Below are 27,929 nucleotides of genomic sequence, written 5' to 3'. Positions count from 1 at the left end.
AGACCTTTGGAAGGCATGACCCATGAGGTTGTAATCAGGTGTTTGTAACTCTGTAGGGGTGAGCTAATCCAGGCATTAAGCCAACATTGACAGAGTGCCCCTAGTGTGAGGAGGCACCGGGCTCAAGGCTCTGCAGGTGCAAATCCAGAGTTAAGAGCCTGGGTCTTGAAGAGGAGACAAGTCAGACCTGCTCAGGAATGGCCACAGTACAGGGCGAAGAAATGAGAGCCACAGGCCCTGGTGGGGAGAAGGCTCACGCAGGTGGAGAAGGGACATTGAACCCTTCAGAAAGAAGGAGTGAGAAGCATGAGGTCGCTTTCCAGGATGGAAGGTGCTCAAATACAATTTGATGGACACAGTAGTGTCTCATAGGCCAGAAGAACTGCAGATAATGGAGAGCCAGCATAGTTAGCTCCCACTCACAGAACTTTCCTCTTAGTTTGGATTGCTTCCACCCCACTCCACCCCCACCCCAGAGAGAAACGTGACCATGGGCTTTGAGCTCCACAGAATAGACTTCAGGGAACCCTGCTGGGTCAGCTTCTCAGCCAGTCTGGAAGTTGTGAGCTGAGAGAGAACAGCAGGAGGGAGGCTGTGGTTATTTGGGGGGACTCTAGCCTTGCTGGGGGCTTCTGTAGCCCCTGACCAACCCTGTATAGACAGTGACCTGAATGAGGGCAGCAGGACCCCAGAGACCTCCCCATGCCCCACCATCTGTTGGGGGGAAACATCCAGGCTTTGAACATTTTGTCCCAGTGAACTTAGAACCATGATGTCACGGTCCCAAATGGTGAGAGACTGAGTGGTACAACATACCTAGGCATCCCCCTAGATAAGCTAATAGAATTTGGCTTAAGGAAAGCCTGGGTTATTTAAGGACATGTGCTACCTTTTTATATAGGCATCATTATTTATGAATTGCAATGATTCATCCCACCTCAAAAAGATGGAAATATTTTAAAAATATGTGCATGCATTTGAAGCAAAAACTGTTTATTTTGTGTGAGTTTTTTGGTGTTTGCTTCTGAGTATCTGGGTATGAAAATTTGGATCTCTGTTTCCTTGCCTACATATGTGTATGGATACACCCCCCACACACACATATAGGATAGGACTGGGATGCACGCATATCTGTGTTCACCTCATCTCTGGTGTTAGGAAGGGGCCTTAGTCATCATTCTAGCTCAACTCATTTGGTGAGAAAACTAAGGCCCAGAAAGGTAAAGTGACTTGTCCGAGATCAGACAGCTGGTTAAGGTGACAGAGAGATTAGAACCCAGGATTTCTGATTCATAATCTAAGGGTGTCCAAGGACTCTTTCTATAACATTAAAATCAATTACCAAAAAAAGGGAGGAGGGAATCCTTACTTGTTTTCCCTCCTTCAGTCAATGAATTAGTACTAAGAAGGTCAATCCTGAATTAGCTATATAACTCCAAATGTTAAATTTTCAACGCTGATCTGATTCAGTATTGACTTCTTTTATGAAAACCATATTTATAAAGAAGTCATTAAAGAATTTCAGAACACATGTGAAGGCATTGCTAAAATAATTACATGCCTTTGTTTTTGAAGAAAGGTATCCAAAATACATAAGCTGTTGTTTGAATTTAAATAAAAAAGCATCTGCTGTTTCTCATGATGGCTCCAGTCCTAATATAACATGGCAAAATAATACCCCTCAAATATCCATGATTAACCTGAATTGGAGAGGGTTCGCCTCCCAGTGCCTTCATATAGCTGGCATTAATAAAACACGCACACACACACACACACACACACACACTCACAGCAGCCACATTATCATCCAGCATCCTGATGTAACAAAAATATCAAAATTAATCACTGTTTTTAAAGGATGGTGTAACCCTACTGTAGATGAGTCCCACGCATTTGAGGCTTTTGTAAAAAAAAAAAATTAAAGGCATATGCATTGGTGCCAATGCAGAATTTTGGACTATGTTCAAATTGCATTTGAGCACAGGTGTGCCCGCCGTTAAGTGTTTATGTTTACCTGTACATGTGAATGTTTGCCTGGGCGACTGTGTTTGTTCTCACTTCACTGTACATATATTTGTGTGTAGCTGTGAGGGCTTCCATTTGATTGGGGACCTTAAGGGGTCGTCTCTTTCATCAAAATAAAAAAAAATAGTTCCTCCAAATGTCAGCTATGGGAGAAGAGCCACAGCGTTCAAGGTGCGCGTGGGTGAAACGAGCTGCTGACTCTCTGTCCTCGAGGTTCACGCTGTTTTCTTGGGTCTCCCTCACTAGGATTCTTGCTGATTCTGACAAGCTAGTTCTGGATACATCTCCAGCTGAGAGGGGACCTCTGAACGCATTTGAGCCAGGCTGTCATTTTCAAAGATAGTTTCCTAAATGTTAAAAGAGGGACAAAAGCTAGAGAATGGTCCTTCCCTTGCTGGTGGTCTCCCCATACCCTTCCCGCCCTGAAGGCGCCTTCCTTCTGTGTTTCTGGGGCCTCTGGCCATGTCGCAGCATGGGCTACAGGGTGTCATCCCCACATCTCCCCAGTCAAGCCAGTCTCTCCCCCACCCCTGAGCAGTGATATGTGCTTATGACATGTGGGCCACCAGCTTGTCTTTCTTCCTGCTCACAACAGCCCCCTGAGGCAGATACTGGAGCAGTCCTCACTTTCCAGGTGAGGGCACCATGGCTAGGCACAGGTAATTTCCCCAAGGGTGAAACAGCTAGTAGATGGCAGAGTTGGGCTGGGAACTTAGCTCGGACTCAAAGCCATACTCCTTTTTTTTTTTTTCTTAAGATTTTACTTATTTATTCATGAAAGAGAGAAAGGCAGAGACACAGGCAGAGGGAGAAGCAGGCTCCCTGTGGGGAGCCCGATGCGGGACTCATCCCAAAACTCTGGGGTCACAACCTGAGCCAAAGGCAGACGCTCAACCGCTGAGCCACCTGGGTGCTCCTAGAGCCACACTCTTAACCATGACATTGTAAAGCCTCCTTGTGCTAGAGAGCGTCACCAAGTCTCCCCTCCCCACGAGCTCCTCCCACCCCATTCCCACATACACACCTTTTTCAGGGGACAGCCAGATTGTAATCACTGACAGTGATTGACCTCCTCCTTCAGGTAACACATGACGCTCTACACCCAGTATTGTGGTCCTTTAAATTAGGCTGGCAGGTGTAATCAGCAGAGAAGAGACACCCAGGTTACAGGACATACTTCAGGTAAGTGGAGAGAGGAGGATCCTCTTCTCACCTTCCAGCATGTCAGGCACAAGCAGATGTGCCACAGCCCCGGGCCCACTTGGGGCCTGTCCCCTTCCAGCAGACGGCAGCCCCTTTCATCCGTGTCTGACTGAGCAGGTTATTTTAGGCATGGCCCGGCCAGGTGCTCTGGGTCAATAGGCTTAGTTTTAAATAACTGGATTCTTCTCAGTGACTGTCTCCGTTCGAAGGGAAGGGACGTGACGGAAGAATGAGCCCAGCAGGCTGGGGGGGGGGGGTGAGGGAAGGAAGCTAATCTAGAAGGGTTGAGACATCTGGGCTCTGTCACTGCCTCTATGACCTCAGACAGCTCCCCTGCTTCCCCGCTCTGGGCCTCAGTTGCCTCTTCTGGAAAGCAGCGGGTTGGGCTGGGTCATCTCCAACACCTGTTGCAGTCTACCCCATGTCTCTGTTCTCTGCCTGTTTACAGAGGGTGAAAGCCCTTGTGAAAAAGCATCCACTTCAGAGAGGTGACTTAGCATCCTAAGGCTGAGCACCAGGGAGGCAGCACAGTGTGCAGAGCAAGTAGCTCTGCTCCCAGGTCAGGAGATGCGGGTTCTAGTGTCACTTGTGATACAAACTGGTTGACTCTGAACAAGCTAAGCTGCGATTTTCTCACCTGTTTTCAAAGGGGCTGATAAAGCTTCAACGGATAGTGTGAAGTTTATACATAGTCGTTGCAGGTGTGAGTCTTCCAAATTCTTAAAGCACGCTGCAGAAAAAGTGAATGTACCTGGCAGTTCCTCCAAAAAGTTAAAAAGAAAAAAACACCTCAATTACCCCTATGATCCAGCCATTCCACTACCAGGTATAAACCCAGAGGAGTCAAAAAGCAGGGTCTCAAAGAGATATTTGTACACCCATGTTCATTGCAACAGTATTCACAATGGCCAAAAGGTGGGCACAACCCAAATGTCCATTGACAAATAAATGGATAAACAGAATGGGGTCTGGTCTCTGCATGCAGTGGAATATTATTTAGCCAAGAAAAGGAGGGAAATGCATAGGTCACAACATGGATGAATCTTGAAGTCATCACATTAAATGAAATAAGCCAGACACCAAAAGGACAAATATTGCACGATTCCACTTATATGAGGTACCTGAAAGAGGCAAAATCAGAGACAGAAAAGTAGTGATTACCATGGGTTGGGGGCAGGGGAGAATGGGGATGTTTTGTTCAGTGGATCCAGAGTTTCTGTTTGGATGATGAAAAAGTTCTGGAAATGGATAGTGGTGATGGTTGTCCAGCATCATGAAGGGACCTAATGCCACTAAACTGTACTCTTAAAAATGATTAAAATGGTAAATTTTGTGATGTACATTTTAACATTCAAAAAAGTAAATGCACCCTTTGAAAATTTTAGGTAAAATGTCTAGAGATATCTTGGCAAAACCTGGGAACGAGGAGTCCTACTTCTTCTGTCTGAACTCAGGTAAGACATTTTGAGGAAGTACATTTTCTTCCTCTGCCAAATGGAGCTAACAGCGGCCTCTCTACCCCCCTCGCTCCCTCGTGTTTCCCCCTGTCCCTGCATAGCCCAGGGAAACGGGTCAAAGTGAGCCAAGCCAGGTGGCCAGAGCACATGGAGGTGGCCTCCATTATCCTGCGTGAGAGGAGATCCAGTCCTGGCTCATATTCCGTTTTCCTGGGCTACTGTGAACCCCTTCTCTGGATCCCGTGTGGGCCCCCTTATTCTGGAATTACCGGCATAAGGAGGGCTCTCTAACCATAGCAACCTTGTCCCTGCAGACCTGACTGCCATTCCCAGTGCCTGGCACACAGCAGGGCCTTAACATTCATTTTGTAACCGAGATGCCCTCGCTTCAGCCCTGTTCAGTTCCATGCCAACTTTATGCAGATGCGTATAAGGAATAAACTGATTTCTGCTTGGTGAGAAAGCCGTGGGGGTGGGGTGGGTGAGGATAAAGGAGGAAGATCCGCCAGGTAGAGCACACATCAAACAATTCATTGCAAATAATTGTCTAATCGGCACGATGTGCCCAGTGCTGAAGACAGTTGGGCCGGGGGTCTGGGGGTGGCTGGACTCAGCTGAGGCTCCCCGGGAGGCAGGCTTGCAGAACTAGGGGTTGGAAGGGCATGCAGCTTTGAGCTCTGGGGGGGTGGGGGGGGTAGCTCGGGAGGCCCCCAAAGGCTCTACCTCTGAATTGCATACAGAGCATCCATGGGTAAACTGAGTCCGAAAGACGCAGGAAGCACTGGCCCCAGGCGAGCGAGCCAGCCAGCCGGGAGGCACAGGACCTCCCTGGCCCGAGCATGGCGGGCTCCGGGCAGGGCACACGTATGACACATGCCTGTGCCCGACCACAGGCTCGGAGCAGGCGGGTGGCGGGGACCCCTGGCTTTTTGGCCGGCGAAGCCCGGCGGGGGCCGGGCGGTCGCGATCCCAGGCCCGGTCCCTGGGCTCGGGGTGGGGTGGGGTGGGGTGGGGGTGGGGGTGCGGGTGGGGGTGGGGGTGGGGGTGCCGGGCCGGCGCGGCGCTCCGCACCCGGGGTGCCGCGGGGAGGCGGGGAGAGCGGCCGCCTAGCCCAGCCCCGCGGATGACAGGAGCCAGGGAGCCGAGGAGGGAGGAGCCGCCGCCGAGCGCTGGGCTGAGGAGCAGAAAGAGCGGGCGCGGAGTGCGGGCGGCTGGGAGCGCGCTGAGCGGGGGAGAGGCGCTGCCGCACGGCCGGCCACAGGACCACCTCCCCGGAGAATAGGGCCCCTTTATGGCATGTGGCTGGTAACTTTCCTCCTGCTCCTGGACTCTTTACACAAAGGTGAGACCCGCGCGGCGGCGGGGCGCGGGGCGGCGGGGGCGGGGGGCCGGGGTGCGCGCGGCAGGCGGCGAGGCGGGGTGCCCGGCGGGCTCGGGGTGCCCGGGGGACCCCGCTCGGGTGCGGCGCCGGGGGCGGGGCAGACCCCGGGAGAGGGGTCAGGTGAGAGTGTGCCCCGGGCCGCTCCGCCGGTCGCCGCGCGCCTGCCGCTTCGGGGCGCGCCCGCGGGGGAGGAGGTGGACGGCCCCCCCCGCCCCGGCCCCCCCGCCCCGGCTCCCCGGCTCCCCGCCCCCGGCTGGGCCGCAGCTCTGCCCCGGACCCCTCCCCCCAGCCCCTGGCCCGCTTCCTGCGGCTCGCTGGCGCTGGGACCCTGGGGTGCCCTCCGAGTGGAGGGGTCCTGGGGCCGTGGCCGTTCGCCCGGAGTCCTCGCTCCTCGGGCCTCGGACCCCGCGGCTCACTCCTCCGCCGCCGCGCTGCGCGCCTCGGCCGCCCCGGACCCCCGCGCCGCACCGCATGGCGCTCCTCCGCGCCCCGGCTGGGTGAGGGCGGGCGGGGGAGCAGGGGCTTCCGAGGGCTGGGTCCCTCGGCTGGCAAGTTTGCTCTGCGGACCCAGAGGTCGCCTTCCCCCAGCCCCGCCTCCCCCCCCCCCCGGGGCCCCCTCCGGCACCAGCCCCGGCTTCGCGGCGCCGCCTGGGCCACCTCGGGCAGCGCGCCCCAAGGTGCGAGACTCCCCGCTTCCGCGCCGCGGGGTCAGCCGGACACCGGGACCGTCTTCGGTTTGCGGGGGGCGGGGGGGCGTGTCGCTCTCCCCGGAGAGAAGGCGTTGCTAGGGGTGGGTCCAGGTGTCCGGCATGTCCGGACCTGCTGCCGGGGCGCCGCGCACCTGATCCTCGAGGTAGCCGGGACCGGGGGTGGAAGGGGGCACATATTTCCGACCAGAGTCACCTGCGCACTGAGCCGGGACCGGGCTGTCGCCGGCGTTGGGGCTTCCAGGCTGTGGCAGAGGACGTGCCCCCGGGCGCGCAGATGGCGGGAGATGAGGCGGCCGAACTCTGCGCCCTTGCGCAGCGGAGCACACACGCTCGTACCAGCTCAGCTTTACCTGTTCAGCCCTCGAACTTTTCTCCTTCGCGCCCCGGGGGCGGCTTCGCCCCCCTTTGCCCCGCCCGTGGCCCTGGCCGAGCCGCAGCCCTTGACCCCTGGGCGATGGGGGAAGGGCAATCCCGCAGAGGGCGGCGCTCGGGGAGGGGTCTAGTTTTTCCGTGTGTGTCGATGTCCCAGGGGTCTGGAGTCTGCAACCTGCCGGAGCTGACTGCAGCATCTTCTGGCTGGGGGTGGGGTGGGGGTGGGGGGTAGGAGGGGGACCCTTATTTTATTGGTAAATACCACCGGGTTAAGGCCAGACTGAAGGCCAAGATACTGCTGGGGTTTGCAGATCAGGGGTGCGGGGCGCAAGAGGTGGCCTGTGAATCGTGGACAAAGTAGTTGAGTTTCTCAGACCCAATGGGGCCCACTGGGTGACACGCCAAGACTGGTCTAGGTTGGTTAACCCCTTGTCCTCCACAGAGCACCCTCTCCTTCCACTTCAGCGGAGCAAGAAGCCTGTCTCCTGTTCAAACCCCCCACCCCCCAGTCTCCCTCTCCCCAGGCTCTTCCTGCCTCCCTCCGCCCCCGCAGGCTGGCTCGGCTCGCAGCTTTAATTACATTAATATTAAAAATACATAAGGTGAGGAGCAGCAGCTTTCTCTTTCTCTCTCTCTCTCTCTCTCTCTCTCTCTCTCTCTCTCTCTCTCTCGTTCTCTCTCCGCCCCCCATCCCCTTTCCATTTTGTCAGGCAGAGAGCACAGGCCAGAGCTTCTGCACACTCCTGCCCAGCTTTGTCCTCTGCCCTGCACCCCCACAGTCCCCCAGCAAATACCTGAAGCATGCAGCCCTACCCCTCCCACCCCCAGAAGCTGGGCATTAATAAATGAAGCCCGAGCTATTTGATAGGGAGGAAGCAGATGGGGGGGGGGGGGCGGGTGCTAGCAGAGAAAGGCCCAGAAGGCGACAGGACAGCCTGAGGGGCAAAACCCTTTCCAACTTGAGGCAAAGTTGCCACCGGCCTCGGGCCTCTGGGTAAGGCTGGAGGTGCCAGGTGAGGTGGCACCTCGGTGGCCTTTTGGTCTGCAGAGCCCTGGCGGGCCCTGCCAATTCAGAGGCTCCAGCATCTGTGTTGGGCGCCAGGGCGACTCGCCAGACAGTCCTTTCTTTTCCTTCGTGCCTTAATTGGGTCTTAGGTGCCAGGCTGGTCCCCAGGGCCTGTTCCGCTTGGGGTGGCGCGGCGGCGGGGGCTGGCGAGAGGCGGCTGGGAGAAGATGGGACGCCGGGAGAGGCGGGGAAGATGGGGTTTGGTGTATTTTCTCTCTCGTTGCCAGTCACCCCCACGGCACCAAGGAAAATGTAAATGTGAATGTTCGAGCCTGTTACAGAAAACAATATCCTCTTGCAATAATTTGTACGTCCATCTGTGAGGAGCGGGAGGAGGCAGAGAGAGAGAGAAGAAAACAAGATGGGATAGAGCGTCCTCTGGATGGGATTAAGCAGTTATTGAATGTGTTTTAAGCTTCTGCTATTTCCATTCCTCTCGAAATACCTTTTTTTGATGAAGCCTGAGCTCAGACGGATTCCCCAGAACCGAACTGGGAAGGTGTTTTAATAATCGGTTATCGAGTCTCCAATAACTGCCTTATTATTGCCAAAACAAATCCAGGTTCGGGCAGCCAGATGAACCCCAGTGAGGCTCTCTCCGTTGTTACATCCAGCGGGCCAGCATCTGTGTTGCTTGCATTTGCATTTTTACTGTGTAAAAGAACAAGCTTCCCCGGCACTAAAATCCCTGTTTTCTAAAAGCCAAAATAATGGGTTGCATTGATTTTTTCATTTCCCACCCCAACCTCTCGGACGGGGACTCAGGGTTCTTCTCTCTTGAGGAGACTGAATTAAAAGGCTTCGTCAAGCCATTAAGAAAATCTCTAACACTCTGTTCGGTGTCTAATTAGAAGTGTGTGGGGCGGGGGGAGGCAGTGGGGGAATGTGTTTTGAAGATCTTGAAATGGCAGACACTACTTTGGGGAAGCAGGTGAAGGACCGGTGAGCCCGGGGAGGGGGTAGCTGGGCAGAGGGGCCCCTGTTGCTAGAACACCGCGGGGGAGAATGGAGTTGCCATCATGCCCGACAAACCTTTGAGAGGCTTCGTATTTCTGGGCATCAAAGTCGCTGCCTTTAATATATCTCTGCGGCAGAATGGGGAGGCTCAATTAGAAACGAAAAGCAAGTAAGCGGTTGACCCAAAGGCAGCGCTTAAGTTGAACAGATCCCAGGAGACTGGCTGGAGAGGCTTGTTTTTCTTAGATTGAGGAACGGGGAGGGGGTGGCCAAGCGAATGGGCGTGTGGCCCAGCAGTGCTTTGCCAAACAAGCCCCCAAGCGAGCAGACTGGAAGCCCCCAGACCCAGGCTGGGAGGCTGCTGAGGAGAACACCTCTTGGACTGTAGGCCTTTGATTGGGGGGCGGGGTGCAGACCTCAAGCCCCAGTTAACCGTCTCCATGTCTTCAGGAACTCCACCCTTGTCACTTGCTTACTCCCCTACTCAGCCTGGTGAAGGTGGATTTTATTTGTGGATGAATTGAAGGGGAGGTTGATGTTCAGAGAGCTTTTTTTTTTTTTTCAGGGGTAGGGATACCAGGCTCAGAGATTTTTCCCTCCCACAAGATCTTGGAAGAGGTGTTTCTTGGAGACATTTGAAGCAGTCCAGAGGAAGAGCCCTCAGCTCCCAAAGTGCTTTCTCAGCCCCTATCCCAGTAGATTTAGCCAGGACCCAGGTGCCTGAATGGGGTGAGCTACAGGCAGCAGAGATGGCAGGGTGCCAGGAACCCAAGGGCAGGCCTGAGATTTGCATATGATTTGCATACAGATTTGCATGCTGACCTAGCCAGGCCAAGAGCCTCGCCCTCTCTGTGTGAGTAGCCTCTTGATCTCCGCCTCAGTAGCAGCCCTTCACTTTTTCCTAGTGTGGCATGGGGGTGGGGCAGTAGTGGGAAGAAGGACTGGAGTGTTTGGTAGGGCTTCCCTCTTGCCTCTGAGTTTGAGGCCTACAGGGGCTCAGCACTGAGCCCACCTGGTAAGGCAGCCCTGGAGCTTGCTACTGGGATAAGATGAGAGGTGATGCGCAGAGACACCCTAAGGCCGACCAAGCTTGGGGTGTGGGTTGTCCCTCTTGTGCTGCAGGAAGAAGAGGGTGAAGAGGGTGGGCATGCCTGCTATGAGAATCGAGGGCCAGGTTTCTGGTAAATGTACCTTCAGAATGGAGGAAGCTGGATATGTAGGGCTGGGGACGGTCGTGGGAGAAGCAGCAACTGATGGGAAGAGGTGTGATGGGAGCCAAAACGCTCTCTCACCCTCCTGGTTTGTGGACTTCCAGCTTTGGAGGGGATTGTGGTCTCGAGAGATTAGGGGAAGGGCCTCTGGGAAGGGGAAGGGCCCCTATTCTAACAGTGTTAAGGCAGCTTCAGTGGAACGACAGGCATGGGGCCACAGAGGGAAGTTCTGAGGCAAGAGTCTAGAGTCATGCTCAAGGAGCAAACATCCAGGGCAGCTGGAGTGCTCCTTCCCAGGGAGCCAGCTGGGAGGCCCTGCAGCGGGAATGTGGCTTCGGAATGGTTTTGTCTGCATTTCCGGGGCAGGAACAAATCCTGCCCTGGCAGGTGCAGCTCCGAGGCCTCCCAGAGTTTTTTTCTGCCTATCCGGAAGGGCCCTGGTTCACCCAGGGCCCACAGAGCTTTCTGAAGGAGGTGGTATAGAGCCCTAGAGCATTGGGTGGAGCCTGGGGGATGGCTGCAGGTAGAGAGGGGAGGACCAGCAGGCAGAGCTTCAAGCACCTCCATCCCCAAGTCTTTCAATCGGAGCATTTTATATATTGGAGTTGTAAGGAAAAATAAAAAAAAATTGCAACCTGCTGGTGTGGTGGAAATTTGGAGTCAAAGTGAACCCTTCATTTATATCCTGGCTCTGCACTTATGAAATATGTGACTTTGGGTCTCTCTGAGCCTCTCTCCAGCTATTAATTGGGGTTAAAGGCGACCATACACATAAAGTATCCAGAGAGCAGCTGGTACTCAATAAATACTAGATGTCTTCTTTTTTTCTGCACTGCTCCCACCTTCCTCTTTCTGCCCATACCTCAGAATAGATCATTGGGTCCTGTCCTGAGTTGTTGAATCAATCAGCTGCAGTTTTGGCCCAGCCAGCTGGCTTAGACTTGTAACTGTAAGAAAGACTGTGTGCTGACCAGGGTGGGGACATTGCTGCTTCCTTTTGTCACCTAGCTCAGTAGCCTGCAGGACCCATCCTCAGTGAGACAGCTGAGGCCATGCAGGCACGTCCTTGGGGAGCCCAGCCCACTCCCTTTCCCCAGCCACAGCTAGGCCACCAGTGGAAAAGAGATGAGGGCAGAGGTTGGCTGTGGACTTGGACTTGAGGATGAGGGAAAGGCCAGTTGCACGTCTGCCAAAGGAAGGCCGGTTGGTTGTTAAATCTCCACAATGGTTGGCCAGAGTAAGAACTATCCTGGATTTAATACCGTAAAGCCTATATATAGGGGCTACACAGGGTGAGCCCCCGTGTCTTATAGCTGGATAGATATCTGTGTCCCTCCCTGCTGGGATGAGCCTCACTGTTTTGCAGGCAGTTTTGTGTGTAGAGAATACCCCTGACCTTGGGGTGTTGGTCCCACGACCTTGGGGGTCCCTGGACCACTTCTCCCTAAATGACCCAGTCAGCCACAGGGAAGCAGCATATGATCAAGAGGTCAGGTGCTGCCCATGGCAGGTTGTGGCCTGTGGGTTCCATGAGGGTAGGGCTGGCTGGGGGCACAACAGCCTGTGTGCCCTGTTTAACAGATGTTTGTCCAGGGCTGCTTTAGCGTGAGCAGCATTAGCCTTGGGTACCACCCCTGCCACCCAGCTGCTACTCCCTCCCCTCATCCGTTCAGCCCCACTTCCCCATGCCCTTGGTCTCCCTGATGCTCACATTGACAGCTTCCAAGGTCACCACCATCTTCATTAAGAACAGGGTTATTCAAATGCTGGTTGCATATCCATTACACTGGTGTGTGTATGTGTATGTGTTGGAAAGAACATTGTCCGTGGACCTAGATGACAAAGCTCGGCCTAATTTAGGCAAATGACCTAATAGTTCACACGCCACTATTTTGTAATCTGTAAAATGGGGAAAATAACAGTGCCCTGACTGTTCCCCAGGGCACCTATTATTACGTGTGCACATGAAGGACGAGGGGCATATCCTTGTATATCATGTGACAAAGCTTTGTAAATCAACCGGGGCAACATGTAAACACACACATGTAAAAACCACAGTAAACCACTTTTAGCCTTATAAATCCTTTGCTGAAATGTGAGGTATAATTACTGTCACTTCATCATACAGGAACAACGAAGGTCTCCCAGCTGTGTGTGGCTGTCTCCCCACTCCTTGGGCCCCCCACATATGGAGAGTTTTCCTAGCAACATGGGGAACAGCTGACAAGGCACAGCCAGGCTGGCAATAGTCTTTCTTGGAGCAGACTTGGCAGTTGCCCCCATTGGGTGTAGGAAGAGCCTACCTCTGCTCCCTCCCCAGGTCCTTAGATGCAGATTTATTCCATAGTCCTCTGGACACACTTCTGCAAGGGTGATGCTCACTGCTGGGAATCCACAGTCCTTTGTGGAAAGAGCAGAAGGCATAGAGTCCTACCTTGGGTGACCTCATTTGAGGTGACAGCTATTACTGGAAGCCAGGTCCTGAGAATGCAGCTGAGTCAAGGCCACCTTGCTTCTGGGATGGCCTCCAGAGCCATGGGGTCTATGGGTCTCAGGTCTAAGGACCTGCTTTGGGGATGTGTGAGAGAGATCAGATGACTGCCATGGGCAAAAGTCTTCCAGGTTGGAAGGCGATTTGAGGACACAGAATCCATCCCCTAACCAGATGCTCCAGTACTTGTAGCCACAGCAAATACCTTTCTCTGAAGGCAGCCCATTCTGGCCACACAGTTCTATTACAGAGCTCATCTTTAGAATCCACCAAGTGGTCTGGGTCTTGTACCTTCTGTTCACTGGCCCTGGTTTTGCCTTTTTAAACCACAGGGGTATAGGTGAAGCCGTTTTCCCTTTGACAACCCTTCGACCATTTGCAGACAGATGGCTGCCCGCCGGAGGCCTCTCTTGCAGGCATCCAGCACCCCTGATTCCTCTAAGGCTCCCTCATCAATGTTTTGTCATTTCTCCATGAGGCCCCTCCATCCTGGGTTGCTGGGCTCTGTAGGTGGGCGGGCCAGAATTGAAAGAATAGTAGAGAACAGGGGTCTAGTCCCAAACAGGACGCTGGGTAGCTCGCTGTGTACGTGGGGTGAGTTACTCTGCCCTTCTAGGCCTCATACTCCCCATCTGTAAATGAAGGAGATTGGACAAAATAATCTCTTAAATCCCTCAAGCGTTAGCAATCTAAATCTAGGAATCTCTAGAGACAACTGTGCTGTCTGAGCCTACTCCCTAGAAAGACCTTCTGGCCATAAGGGGCCTTCCCTTCCCAGGGCGTGTCTACAAGGGGCTGGGAGATTAGAGAGTCTGACAGTCAGCTGTTGGCTCATAACTCCTGGAGCCTGTGGTGAGGGGCCTTGTTGGTTGAAGAATAACTGATCTTTACTGGGTCATACAGATTTCTGGTTGCAAGTGATAGGGGCTATGTTTGTGCTGAGAATCTTTAAAAACCAAAACCCAAACCCTATGTTTCTGATGGGGAGGTGGAGGACTCGGGCGCTTGAAGCAGCAGCACTGCTCCTTGAGGTAGGACTGCTTCCCTAGGGAGATTTGGAGATGGAGATTTTGTGGTTCTCTCCAGGACTAGGGTAAGGCTGCTGGCATTTAGTTGTGGGGGTGGGGGATGTACTGGGGATGAAAGGTTGGAAGCCTGGGGCAGTCCCAAGTAAATAAGAAAAACCATACCCCAAATGGCTCTCCTTCATCAGAAACCCCCCGTCATGGTATGTGTGCACCCTGGAGGCCGTCTGAGTCTAGAATGTAGTGTGCCCTTTGAGAAATGTAGCCCAGAGGGCAGGAGGCCTGGGCTTGACATGCGCCTCTGCCACTGCTAGCTGTGTGACCGTAGGAGACTCCTTGACCTAACAGCTTGGTTTTTTTTTTTTCTTTTCTTTCTTCCTTTTTTTTTTTTTTTGTTTCAGAGGTAGAATTTAGTGATCATCAGTTGCATATAACACCCAGCGCTCATTCCATCAACTAACATCCCATTTTGCTATCTATAAAATGGGGTCTTGTGCAGTAGCTACATTGGGGGTTGTTGTAGGGCTTAACTGTTCATAATGCAAGGAAAGGGCTGCTCACAGTGCCTGGCACAAAATAAATGCTAAAAAGAAATGGAGATGGTGAAGGTTAGCGGTAGAGCAGGTGTGCTAGGTTTGCGGGGAAGCCACAGACAGAAGGCATGAGACTTGGTCTTGGCTGCTCCATCTTGTTGCAGGGCAAGTACCCAACTCCGATTGCCTGGAGATGCTCTGACACTGTCTGGGGAGACTTGCTCTTCTCCTCCTCAGGGTGTAGACTCAGACTGTCTCAAAGGGGCGCACACACAAGAAGCAGGTTCTCTGACAAAGGAGCCAGACCCTGTCTCATGGGTCCTGACCCAGGTTTTGAATGGACGAGGTGGTTGAGCTGAGGTCCCACTGATTGATCTCTGGACCCAGTTTTTCCAGCTGTGGGATAAGAACAATCAGAGTGAGGGCAAATAATATATCTTGTGTGAAAACCTTTGTGTGCAAATGCAGTGCAGTAATGAACCTGGCAAATTAACCCAAAAAACTCACCAGGCCACATCTGCATTAAAAAAAAACAAAACAACACAACTCTGTGTGAGGCCTGGGGGCAGCAGCATGTGGCTATTCCAATGCTTTGTTGTTATTGATCACACAACTATTATTTTATTAACTCGATCACCAAATTAAGTTAATTAAGTGGTGCTACGGTCCCCATCAGCCAAGCCCATGGAAACTGGCTATTGTTGGAAAAGCTGATTTTGAAGGCCAGTGTGGCAAATCTACTTTTCTCTGGGGTGTGTTACGCTGACTTGTAGGCAGACAACCACCTGCTTCAGAAATAGTTTCCCGGCCCTCTGACAGATTTGAGGGTACTGTTAGGGAAGGATCTGCATTTTTAACCAGTCCTCCAGCTGATTATACAGAATAACATCCAAGAACTGCCTTAAGTAATTGTTGTAGTTGAGAGGTGAGTATTTTTTGTGGGTTATTTACTCCACAAATACCCCTTGCCTGTTACGATGAATACTCCTAACAATAGCAACAAATACTTCTGTGCTGCTAGGCACTTGTGGTTACCACCAACTGTCCTTTATATGAATGTATCCAACCTAACAACCTTTGAGGTCACTCCCCTCTTATGGATGGAGAAACTAAGGCACACAGGTGAGGTTATCTTGCCTGAGGTTCCATTGCTTGTGAGTGACAGACGCAGGGATTCAAACCTGGGGATCCTGGCCGCAGAGTCTGGGCCTTGAACCACTCCGCGAATTGCCCGGCGAGGCCCAAGGGACAGAGTGGTGACCAGGACAGGGAGCTCACACAGCCCTCCAGGGGAGCCCTGCCCACTGCTCCTGCTGCCCTGGGGACCTACTTGCTGTGCCCAGGCATGGGGACCCCTTGCCAGCTCTTGCCCATCTCTGAGGGTAGGGCAGGTTGCGGGTCTAGCACTGACCAGTTGCTCCTGGTTGAAAAGTCCAGTGAATGAGATGAGTAAATATTGTAAAGGAAGAGAACAAAATGACTCACTTCTCCCAGTGGAGGTGACGAGGTGTTAATATTTCAGTTCCCTTGGGTTGTCATTTATGATGACTGGGGACGATGACATGGGGATAATTCAGTGCCCACCCGGGAGGAGGCCTCAGTTGGCCGGACAGCCCCTCAGCCCAGCCCGGGCGGGGGCGTGGGGGCCCACGGGTGTCAAATACACGGGGTGTCGGGTTTCCTTTGCCAAACTAATCCGGATGGCCAGACGGGCGGGAGGGCCAGCGAGCGAGTTGACGTGATGGATATTTAGGTTTCAGTGGTGACCCTGGGGGCAGCCCAAATGCCTGGGGGCGATTTCTGGTTTAAAAATATTACGCTGCTATTTCTACGCTTCTAATCTCCCAGCGATTTGGAGCCTGTTTCCTGAAACACGGCATCAGGGTGGTGCTCCACGTTAAACGGCAGAGAAGATTAAATGGGTTTAAGTCTGGGCGACTGTCACATCACATCCAAGCCCATAACTTCCATTTTCTATTAAAAATCCATTTCCCCCTTTGACCAGAAGAAGCTTTGCTGTTGATCTGAATGTCTCTCTCTTTATTTATGAAGTGTTCCCCCCTCCTCTCCTTCTCTCTGTAAATATGCCTGCTTCTGTCTGCAGAGGGAAGAAAGGGCTGGGGCTGGGGTAGGGGGAGCGGCTGCGATTTGAGGGGAAGTAGGAGTTTCTGTGTGAGGACATGCTTTCCAAACTGGCACTGGCTTCCAGAGAAGAAGTGGTGGTGGGTGGAGGGGTGGGGGTGTGCTCCCAGGGCCCCAAACTTTGAACTCTTCAGCTTTGCGACTCGGGCTTGGGATCACACAGACCTTGACCAAGTGTTGGCTGTGCCTCCACTTACCTAGCTGTACCATCTCCCTGTGAGCCTCTTCTTCCTCACTGGTAAAATGAGCCTAACGGGGACACTTTGCACCTTTGTGTGAGGATTCAGTGAGAGAATGCCCTGGAAGCCTGCAAGCAAGGCCCGTGCCAGGCACACAGCATGTGCTCAATCAATGTTACTCTCCCCTCTGTTGAGAACTTGTACCGTTAGCTAAACCACTATTATTTTAGGGAAATAAATGTAAGGTCAACATGAAGTTAGACACAGGGCTACAAGAACTTGCGGGAACTCAGGCACCGAGCCTGCAAACCTCCGCATTGCCTTCCACCACTGAAGGGCCAATATGCCAATCCAGCGCTGTTTCTGCCTCTTCTCCCCAAGCCTGGCCAGTGCTCCTGCCTGGAAGGTTCCTGCAGGGTCCCCCAGACGTGCTGTGCCCATGGCTGCCACAGAGGCATTGTTCAGGCTGGCCTCTCTGTGGGAAGGCCTTTGTTTAGATCATCCTTTGAGGCTCACCTGGAGCCCTCAACCCCAAAGCTGTTCCCTGGTCACTAAGTCACTAACATGTCCCCTCAGGGATACTTTCCATGCACACTACCCTGGACTCTGGATTAACTCTTTCCTGTTTTCCATCTCCTTTATACGCTCCTGGAAGGTGGCGCCTTTCTTCCTTGTCTCTGGTGTCTCCCACTCATGGGTGCAGTTCTGCTGAGCATGTGGCCAGTGCTCTGTAAATAGCTCCTGAAAGAACAGGACTTTCCTGATCCCCGGGTCAGGAGGGACCTGGGGAAGGAGAGCCTCATAGGGTGCAAGAGTCAGCTCAGAGGAAGTAGGAGTGGGGAGGGTCTTGAATTCTGCAGGGTTGCTGAGTGGTGCTGTGCCCTGGTCACCCTTTGTAGTAACTGGAGGCACCCTGGACCCCTCAGGGGTCACTGGGATGTGAATAGCAGTCTTGTCCCTCCTATTCATCCTCTTTATGGGGAACCAAGTACTTCCACGTTCTCTTTTCCCTGCTCTGCAGTCTCAGGGGGCAGGTAAGATGGTGCAGTGAGTGAGGACACTGAGGCTCAGAAAGGCTAGTGGCTTGCCTGAGGTCACACAGCAGGTCTGGGGTGAGCCCTAGGAGGGAAGGCAGCTCCTTAGACTCCTACGAGGGCTCTATTATACCACACTTCTGTGCTCCCCTTAAAGCTTTTTTTTTTTTTTTTAAGATTTTATTTATTTATTCATGAGAGACACAGAGAGAAAGAGGCAGAAACACAGGCAGAGGGAGAAGCAGGCTCCATGCAGGGAGCCTGACATGGGACTCGATCCCAGGTCTCCAGGATCATGCCCTGGGCTGAAAGCAGCGCTAAACCACTGAGCCACCTGGGCTTCCCCCCTTAAAGCTTTCTGAGGCTTTGTCCCTGCTCCGAAGATTCGAACGGGGGCCTGAGAAGGAGGGAAAGCCCCCACCATAGAGGCCTTGCCAGACTTCCTGAGGTTGGAGTGAGGCCCTTGCTACTCCTTCTATGGTTGGGTGACTGAACATACCCACTGCTGCTGTGGCCACTCACTGGTACCCTTGTGCCGACTTCATCTTGGCATGAGGCAGAGATTTGAGATTCCTGGTGGTCGGTGCCTCAGTTTCCCCTTTATAGATTTGCTCACTCCTTTCTCTTGGCAGGTGGGGTGAGGCTAAATTAATGTTTATTAGAGGGTTTCTGCATTCTGGGCTGACAGGTGCCTTGTGATGGTAAAGTATGAGCCTGATGTAAGTGCAAAATGCTATTGTTTTACACCTGAGGGTGATGTTTCATAATGGCAATGCACTGTCAGAGCCGTAAGCAGAAATGAATGGTTTGTCTCATCCTCCCCAGCTCCCCCAGACTCAGAAGACAGCAGCTCACATCCCGGGGTGGGAGAAATATGAGGCTACTCACCTTTTGCTATAAATCTGCCGTTTCATCAGCCCTGACAGGTGGCTGGACAATCCCAGTCAATTCATCAATTAAATCTACCCATTTGTAGTTGCTGAGAACCCTGTGTCCTTGGCTCTGGAAGGATCCAAGGCTCAGAGTGCAGGAAGGCTGCCCTCACCCCCGGCTGGTGCTCCTGGCGGGAGCGGAGGAGACCCTGGGAAGGGGTAGTCTCGCAGTGGGGACGTAGCATGGATTTCCAGCCAGGAGAGAGGGAGACTAGGACAGAGTGTTTGGGGTGGGGTTGCGATGGAAGGAAGGATGCGGAGGGGTACCTTGTTCAGAAAACCAGATTTTGTGGTTTGTCTTCAGCGTGGTTCACACAAGAGAGCAGCTCTGTCTCTGGGCCCTGAAGTCAGGCAACATTGGGTTCCAGTCCCAGCTCCGGCACTCACACTTTGGAGAAGTTAGTTAACTTTGAGTCTTCATTTTCTTATCTGTGAGATCAAAATAACAATAATACCATCCGCTAGGGAGTCATGAAGATTAAGTGAGATGATATCTTTTTGTGTGTGTGAGATAATACCTATAGTGAGTCTAGGTCCGAGCCTGGACTATAGTTAAGCGTGAAAGTCGTGGTGGCTGTTCTGGTTGCTGCTGGTATTATTACGGAGGGCTACATCATCAATAATTTCTTACCCTGTTCTTGAATCAGATAATTCCTGAATTCCTCTTTGTCAGGAATCTTTCTCAGCTTCCAAAGTCCATTTGTCAGGCACAATGTAGAATCTTTCTGCACCTTGATGGATTTTGGCTCCCCCAATCCATAAAGCTGCCATGGAGAGGGTGTCTGATTAACTGGGTTGTCTCAGGAAGCATCCAGAACCTCAGAGTGATGTCCCTGCTCCCACAGGCTAAGCATTGTCTGAAAGGTCGAGTTCATCAGGGTCCCCTCCCACGAAGAGTGTGTGTGTGCCTGCAGGTGTGCAGGTACATTGAAATCCTGTACTTGGCCATTGAAATACAGATGTTGGTGGCCAGGTGGTGTTTTTATTGCAATGGTTACCATCTTCTAATTGTTCAGAAGTCAGACTCTGGGCTCAGATTGCCTGTGTCTGTATCTCAGAGCCCTCACTCATGGGCTGTGTGGCCTCGGATATGTTGCTTTGATCTTTCAGTGCCTTACTTCTCGCGTCTGTAGGCTGGAATGATAGTAGTACCTACCACGTAGGGTTGTTGGAAGGTTAAAAGAAGTCATATAAGTAAGCCTACAACAGTGCCTGACACATAGAAGATGCTTCTCAAATGTTTGTTGAATGAATCTCAATAAGGAAATTTCACAGAAGGTGAGTAGGCCCATGGAAAGGGAGCCTGGCAAGTTTGGGTCTTAAGAGAAGCCTTCCTAAGCCTTCTTTGCTGACCCATGAAAGGCTGTGATTTCACGATCTTGGAGAATACTCTAGTCACTTTGAGTCAGGCATGTTTCTGAGCTTCTGAGGGACCCCTCAGAAGATGGGCCACTTTCTTCCTCCTCAGAGCAGCCTTGTGCCACCACCAACGCTGGGGCCATCACAAGAGGAGGCAGTGTGAGGAGGAGGATGGAAAGGTGATACCGCTGCCTGTTGGAGAGCCTTTCAGCCGCCAAGGGTGCTGTGCTTGGTGGGGACAGCAAATGCATTTGCTGCCGGGAGGATGCCCCTGACACCCCAGCAAGGAGCCCATGAATGTGTTTTCCAGCACTGTTGCTAATGGCTTCATCATGGCTTTTTATGAGATGATGTGAATTGCTCTGACCAATGAGGCTTAATGGCCTCCCTCAACGAGCTGCCCGGTATATTCTCCCTGGAGGCTCCGCTCAGAGTTAAGCCAAGAATATTAATACAGTCCGGATGCAGGCCCTCCTCCTTCTCATAAAGTTGTGGAAATTGAGGTCAAGTTAGGTCCCCTGCAACGTTCTTTAAATAAGCAGTAGAGTGGTTTGTTTGCTCCTTGATCTTCCTGGTGGGGAGGGAGGGGCCCCCAGCAGGAGACCTGGGACTGGGCCCCTCTCTTCTCCTGCCTTGGCCCCCCTTGTTCAGAGGTGGCCCTTAGCAGGGAGGGCGGGCCAGATTCCACCATTCAGGGCTGCGTCCCTTCGGGCAGGAGACACTGAGGCCACGTGCTGGTGTGAGGGGTACAGCCAGCTGTGCTCCCAGTCAGGTGGCCCTGCCCCAGGCAGCCAGGCAGCTGCCCTCCTGAGCCTGTTCTCCCGGGGGACAGAGCGCTACAGCGAGACTGGGCCAGAGATGCGTGAGGTCTTTGCAGCCCTGTCCATCTCCCCCCGCGTCTCACAAGTGAAGGAGCGGAGGCCCAGGGAGGGCAAGTGTCACCACAGTCAGTGTCAGCACCAGGTTAAGAACCTGGGTGGGTCTCTAGCTTCCTGACCCAGATCTTATCCACCCACAGTACTGCTGGCCCTTGGCCTCGAGAGGTGGAAGACTGCTCTCAGGGTCTCCTGCAGTTTTCTTTGCTCCAGGCGAGCATTCTCCTTCTCCATTCACCCTGCACCTTTCACCTATGGTATGATAGAGAGTGCATGAAGATCCTTATGGGGAGTGATGGGGTCAGATTTCAATTCTGTTGCTTCTTAGCTGTGTGATGTCTGGCAAGTCACATCACTATTCTCAGCTTATAAGAGGGAATGATTAGGGCACCTGGGTGGCTGAGTGGTTGAGCCTTTGGCTCAGGTCCTGGGATCAAGTCCTGTAATAGGCTCCGAGGGGAGCCTGCTTCTGTCTCCGCCTATGTCTCTGCCTCTCTCTCTGTCTCTCTCATGAATAAATAAATAAAATCTTTAAAAAAATTTTAAGAAGGGCAGCCCGGGTGGCTCAGTGGTTTAGTGCTGCCTTCAGCCCAAGGCCTGATCCTGGGGACCTGGGATCGAATCCCATGTTGGGCTCCCTGCATGGAGCCTGCTTCTCCCTCTGCCAGTGTCTCTGCCTCTTTCTCTCTCTGTGTGTGTCTCATGAATAAATAAAATCTTTAAAAAAATTAAGAAAGGGAACGATTAAAAAACAAAAGAGGCGATTGATGCCAGGCCCTCTCAGGGTTGTGCAGATAGATGCATGGAGGTTATGGGCATGTACTTGCTTGCCGTATGGTAGGTGCCCAAGAAATATTTATGACCTAAGCAGTATTAGCATCTCTCCTAATGTCAACAGTGGGTGCCAATAGTGGATCATGGCTTCAGACCCTTCAGCCTAGCAGAGTGATGGCCAACCTCTTCTCCTTGGGCTTCACTTGGCCTGGAAAGTGAGATGTTATAACTTTTGCCATTTGTGGGCTAGGCTGGAAACTCGTGGGAGGGGGCAGGAACTGTCTCACATCTCTCCTTGCCGGTGCCTAGGGTATAGTCAGCGCTCAGTAAGTGCTTCCTGGGTGACTGGCCTTTGAACCATGAATGAGGATGGGGCACACATGCCTCTGGGTGGTGGGAGGTGAGTATGGGACCGTGGCTGATCCAACCTCTCCTTTCACCTTCCCCACAGCTCGCCCTGAAGATGTTGGCACCAGCCTCTACTTTGTAAATGACTCCTTGCAGCAGGTGACCTTTTCCAGCTCCGTGGGGGTGGTGGTGCCCTGCCCGGCCGCGGGCTCCCCCAGCGCGGCCCTTCGATGGTACCTGGCCACGGGGGACGACATATACGACGTGCCGCACATCCGGCACGTCCACGCCAACGGGACGCTGCAGCTCTACCCCTTCTCCCCCTCCGCCTTCAATAGCTTTATCCACGACAATGACTACTTCTGCACCGCGGAGAATGCGGCCGGCAAGATCCGGAGCCCCAACATCCGCGTCAAAGCAGGTGAGGCGCCAGCCACCTGCTTCCTGCTGGGGAGCTCTGTCTTAAGGGCAGTAGTGATGGGGAGCAGCTACAGCCCCTCGTTCTGAAGACACATGTGTGCCCTGCTCGGGGGGTGGGGGTGGGTGCGTGGAAGGAGTCCCTCTCTCAGGGAAAGTTTTCTAGTTCTTTGGAATCCTAGCTCCCTGCTTACTGTGTGTCCTTAGGCAAAGAGAACACTTCTCTGAGCCTGCATCTTCTCCTCTGCGAAGCTGATGCCGGTACCTGCCACGATCATCACTCCCTGGGCTGGTTAACTGAGATAGCGCTCATGTAGATCACGTGGTTGCTTCAGTGCTTGGTTCTTGGAAAACACCCAGCAAGATCCTTTCTTTTCAAAACCCCTTTATTGAAATAGCTAAAGAAAAGTGCACATAAGTAGATAGCTTGGTGAATTTTCACCAACTTTAATATCGAGATTAAGATACACAATATCAGCACCCCAGAAGCCCCCCTCACGCTCTTTCTGTCACCACTCCCCTGGGGGAAACCATTGTCCCGACTTCTAACAATACAGGTGTTTGCCTATTTTTGTACTTTATATAAATGGAGTCCTACAGTATGTATTCTGTTGAATCCTTTGCTCACTATTATGTTTGTGGGATTTATCCCTGCTGCTGTGCGTCGTTGAATGGGGTTGTTCATTGTCATGGCTGTGTAGTTGTTCTGTTGTTCGACTTTACCATGTTTATTTATCCATTCTGTTGATGGATCTTTGAGTATACTATATCTCATGGGAACTGGCATTTAGGTAAAATTCCTAAAGGAAGATTTTAGCAGTGAAGGACATTGGTCTTTGGAAGGGTCGGTGGAGGCAAGGAAGTAAGGAGTTTTCAGCTGTTGTCTTTAAAGAAAATAGAGAATCTCATTTCTCAGGGTTGGGTCAGGAGGCGAGGGATTGGCTTAGATCAGCTCCTCTTAATTAGGATGTCGTGAGACACTGGTGTGTATGATCAGTTGTAAGGTGTGCCTTAAAGAGTAAGAAAACCCTGAAGTTTGGGGAATGATCCTCTTAGAAGGGCTTTTTGGGTGAGAGAGGACAGGTGGTGTGTTAGTTAGCCCACCGTGATGACACCAGGCTTGGGTGCGCCATCTTTACTGGTGGATGTATGGGACAGAGAAGAGGAGGTGCCAGGGAAGGCCTCCCAACCTGCCTGCCTAGGAACAGATCCTGCAAGTTCTCTCACTTCCAGGGTCCTTCTGCTTCAGGAGTGTCTCTCACAGTCCAAGGTTCCAAGTAGCTAGGAATGGGTATATAGAGAGGGTGAAGTGGGGTGGGCACTCTTAATTAAAGAGCTGGTCTTCATCCTATGGGCTTGCTTGGGGATAGATGTGAGCTCTTAAAACCCAGAACCGTGCTCAGGGCATCCATCCTGGGGCTCTCCATGGGACTACTTTTCAGGAGTAGGTCCTCTGCACTGTTCCCATGACACCACCAGGTGCTGGGGTGGGAGCCCTGAGGCCAGGGTTTGGTGCAGTTCTGGCCTCCTCCAGCACCTGGAAGATTGGGCTAAGAGGAAATAATAGCCAATTTCCTATTTCGTGCCTGTCACTGAGTTAGGAGGCACTTTTCACAATAATCCTATAAAATGTTTCTTACAAACAAGAGACTAAGACAAGGAGGGGTTAGGTGGCTTGCCTAAGGGCACATTTGAGCCCATTGTGTAGCTGTAAGGACAAGCAACATCTTTGAGGTGCTTTCCTGGGTCAGATCTTCTACGTGTATCATCATTGTTGTGTCCTTTTACAAATAAGGAAACTGAGGCTCCGAAGGTTAACTGGCTGTAGTGCAGGGTCACTCAGCTGCCTGGAGGAGGAGGCAGGGCATGCTTGCTCTCTTCTCACCGCTGGCCTCTGCTGGCTCCCTGGGACTCCCAGCACATAAATCCCAGTTTTTTTCTAGTCTCCCACGTTGCTTCCCTCCTGTGTCGGCTCCCCCTCAGCCTCCCGTGTGCTCGCCCCAGAGAACTGACAGCAGCTTACTCCTCTCCGCCTTCCCCTCCTCTCCTCCACCTCAGCTGTATCTCTTCCCCACCACAATCACCACACAGGGAGACGGGAAAGGAAAGAGGCCTGGGGAGGCCAGGCAGGGCTGGCCTGACTAGAGACACAGCCAATTAAGTGGCTCTTGATGAAGCCAGAGGGGCTGCAGGTGCACAGCCAGAGGGGCTGCAGGGCCCCGAGCATCACCCTGGCAACCGTGGCGGGGAGAGCAGGAGGGCACGCTGCCCAGGTGCCTGCTGAGGGACAAGGTCGGGAGGCAGCAGAGATCTGGATGCACTAGCTCTGCTTGGCAGGAGGGGTGGAAGGATGGAGTGAGCCTGGAAGAGGCCAAGCAGAGGAGGACATGGAAGAGGCAGAGGCTGGCCCGCCCATGGGACCTGATGTGGAGTGGCTGTAGGTGACAGTGCCCCCCAAAACCAGCCTTGGGACTGAGGCAGAAGACCCAAAGCTGCACACGCTGCAGGGGAAGGAAGGAACAGTTCTGGAGGGAGGGGCAAGGCTGGGGATGAGGCTGTAGTCAGTGTCAGGAGGTAGGAAAAACAGAAAGGATTGTTTGTTTTGGAGAATCTTGAGGACCATCCATTTTCAGAAACAATCACAGTTTTAAACATTCTCTTCCCTCGTCCTTCTACACCACCAAGCCCTTCCAGAAAGTTTGATGTGTCAACGACATTTTTCCCAGGTTGCCTTTCACATCAAGGTGGCAGAGAAGTCTGTGGGTTAGATCATGTGTCACAGTTTTTATTTTTGGTAAATTATGGTCACCATGCCCCAAACGATTGCCACCTTGGGCCCAGGAATAAGGTAAGAAATTGAGTGTTGTTTCCTTAGAGGAATTCTATCGTATTTCCTTGTTTCCTATATATCCTTTTGTTGGGTGAGAACCCAAGGCAGGATTTAGGGGCTGCCCTCAGGGTGCTTCAATCTAATGGCTTGTTAAAAACTCAAATTAGAAAGGTTAGACGTCAGATTTACGACCTTGCAGGAGGAGATGAGATATTTCTGAGGTAGGCTGCCCAGTGGAACGGGGAAGAGGTTGCTCAGGCTTGTTAAATGGGAAGTGGGGGAGGAGGTGATGGGGAGCAAGGCCTGGGGGTGCTGAGCTGGCTCTCTGTTCCCTCCTTGGGCCCCCACCATGTCCCAGCCTTGTGACACCCCCTCTTTCCCGCCCCCTTCCTCTCTCTGCAGTTTTCAGGGAACCCTACACCGTTCGGGTGGAGGATCAAAGGTCAATGCGTGGAAACGTGGCCGTCTTCAAGTGCCTCATCCCCTCTTCAGTGCAGGAATATGTTAGCGTTGTGTCCTGGGAGAAGGACACGGTCTCCATCATCCCAGGTAAGGCAGGACTGTGGGGCCATGGCGGGCAGGGGTGAAACAGGGGCAGATGAAGCAGAGGTGCTGAGTTGGTTGTTGACCTGAGCTCTTGAGGTTGGTTCTGGTGACTGATTCATTCTTACTGTCCTGGTGATGCTTTGGCCAAAAAGTGTCGTTGGTCTCATCTTGGTGCGTCTCTGTGTGGGGCGTTGAAAACCCATGTGCTGGTGGCCTCTGCTGGGTGTGCAAATGTCCCATCTGACACAGGATGGGCCCTACTCCCCCCAAAAGAGTGGGGTCCTCATCTTCCTGGCTCCTGAGTCTTCGCTTGCCCTTGCTCCTTGTGATGGGAGGTGAGGCTGGAAGCACCTTCGCTGGGAAGGGCTGTGGGGAGAGGGGAGCTAGGGGCTGGCTGTGGTCTGCATGGAATGACCAGAGCACTGAGCACTGGATCCTCGGAGGACCAGACCTGAGTTTCATGCACATGGGACTGTTTTTATCATGAGTTGGCTAAAGATCCCCATTAGGATTCTTGCCTCACTCTTGCCTGGTGTCAGGGGAAGAGGTTAGTACCGTGTTGTAGGTTCACCTTGTTAGAGCAAGCCCTCTGTTACTGGTTCCTTTTCCCTATACAGGGTTGTCTTTTCTATGGGGAAATCAGGTCTGGAAACCCCCAAGAGAGGACCAGTAGGCCTCTGGTGTTCCCTGCCTCCCCCCCCCACTGGTCCAGCATCGCTGTCTTCATCTCAGCATGTTGCGTGGACTCTCCTGCTGCTTCCTCCTTTCTCGGCTGAGGACCTTGGTTTTTCCTTTCTGTGAAATGGAGGAACTTGACCAGGTGCCGAATGCCCCTGCAGCAATCATGTCCCATTGTTGGTCGTATGAAATGATTCTAGTTGCCAGGTTTTCAGGTTACTTAGGGGGAGGCAGACATCTGTGCGTGATACCTGTAAAGCCGGGCTTCTTAATCCTGCGACACGGTTGAGTCCTGGGGGAACTCTTGGAAAACACTGATGCTTGGGACCAACCCCAAGTCAGTATCTCAGAAGAAGAACCTGTGTGTTGGTATTTTTAAAGCTCTTTACATGGTTCTGATGCATAGCTAGGAGAAGCGCCAATGCTCAGGCATATTTACAGCTAACATGGCAGGATACTCTTCTTGAGACATTAATTTGTGTTTTGCTCCTGGTACTTTTTCCTACTCTCAGTTCCAAGCAGATGGCCAGGCCATTATGTTTCCCGGCCTCGGAGCTTGTAGCAGGACGGGAATCGGAATCTACTTTAAGACAGCTGCTCTTCCTGCCTTTTGTAAAACCAGAAGCTAATAAGAAAGGTTAGGGTGGGTGTTCTGGCTGGGGAAGAGAGTCTCTGAGGACAAGGAACAAACAGGAGACAAACGAATCCCAGGAATGGGGATGGGACTGTGGGCCGCTTAGTGGGTGCAGCTGGAGGAAGCAGTTGGACCCCACAATGGGTGGCTGTGTGTGGCTCCATGGGGTCTGGGACTGGAGCCAGGGTTCTTGTGTCCAAATAAGGCATGAGGTGCACAGCTCAAGACCCAAAGGGATCACGCAGGCAGGGACACCCAGCTGGTGAGAGACTCCGGACCTTGGCATATCCCTGGGGGAAGCCCCAATGAGGAAGATTGACTGTCCTGTTTATCCAACAGAATCAGACTGAAGGTGCTTTGCAGAACATAAAGAAATGTGGTATTTCTTATACACTTGAGTGCATGGACCAAGAGTTCTACTTGTTAAAATAAGATCATTAATTTTATTATTATTAAATAACAATTATTTTCCTCTGAGTGCTTATTATATGCCAGGCACTGGCTAAGAAACTTTCACGTGTGATCTCATTTTATCCTCCTAAAAAGTCCATAAGTGTATTTTTCCCCCCTCCACTTTGCAGAAGAGGAAATGCTCACAGAAGTCAAGTAACTTCTGGGTAATGTGTCTATTAAGCAGGGGACCAGGACTTGAACTTGTCTGTTCTTTCAACCTGTGCACTCATCCTGCACACAGCGGCCTCCCAGTACCCATACAGATGGATCCAGGAAAGTGTTCCTCTGAGGCTTTAA

At 52.5% G+C, this 27,929-nt stretch overlaps 1 protein-coding gene across 2 annotated transcripts in view; it reads left to right on the top strand.

Annotated features, from left to right (window-relative positions):
• Positions 1 to 3,132: 3,132 nt before the first annotated feature.
• DSCAML1 (DS cell adhesion molecule like 1) overlaps positions 3,133 to 27,929 on the top strand; it is a 347,857-nt gene continuing 323,060 nt past the window's right edge. The window contains exons 1-4 of one of the 2 annotated variants that reach the window (XM_055305238.1): positions 3,133 to 3,207; positions 4,614 to 4,682; positions 22,178 to 22,495; positions 25,724 to 25,870. In XM_055305238.1, coding sequence (XP_055161213.1) covers positions 4,619 to 4,682; positions 22,178 to 22,495; positions 25,724 to 25,870 — 529 coding nt within the window. In that variant the 5' untranslated portion in view covers positions 3,133 to 3,207; positions 4,614 to 4,618. Of the gene's footprint in view, positions 3,208 to 4,613; positions 4,683 to 5,918; positions 6,028 to 22,177; positions 22,496 to 25,723; positions 25,871 to 27,929 lie in introns of those variants that run through there. The other variant, XM_055305239.1, reaches the window with a different exon arrangement.

Source organism: Nyctereutes procyonoides, unplaced genomic scaffold (assembly GCF_905146905.1).
Source record: "Nyctereutes procyonoides isolate TBG_1078 unplaced genomic scaffold, NYPRO_anot_genome, whole genome shotgun sequence".
Classification (NCBI taxonomy): domain Eukaryota; kingdom Metazoa; phylum Chordata; class Mammalia; order Carnivora; family Canidae; genus Nyctereutes; species Nyctereutes procyonoides.
Note: the sequence above shows the minus strand (reverse complement) of the source record. Positions and strands in the feature narration are given on the sequence as shown.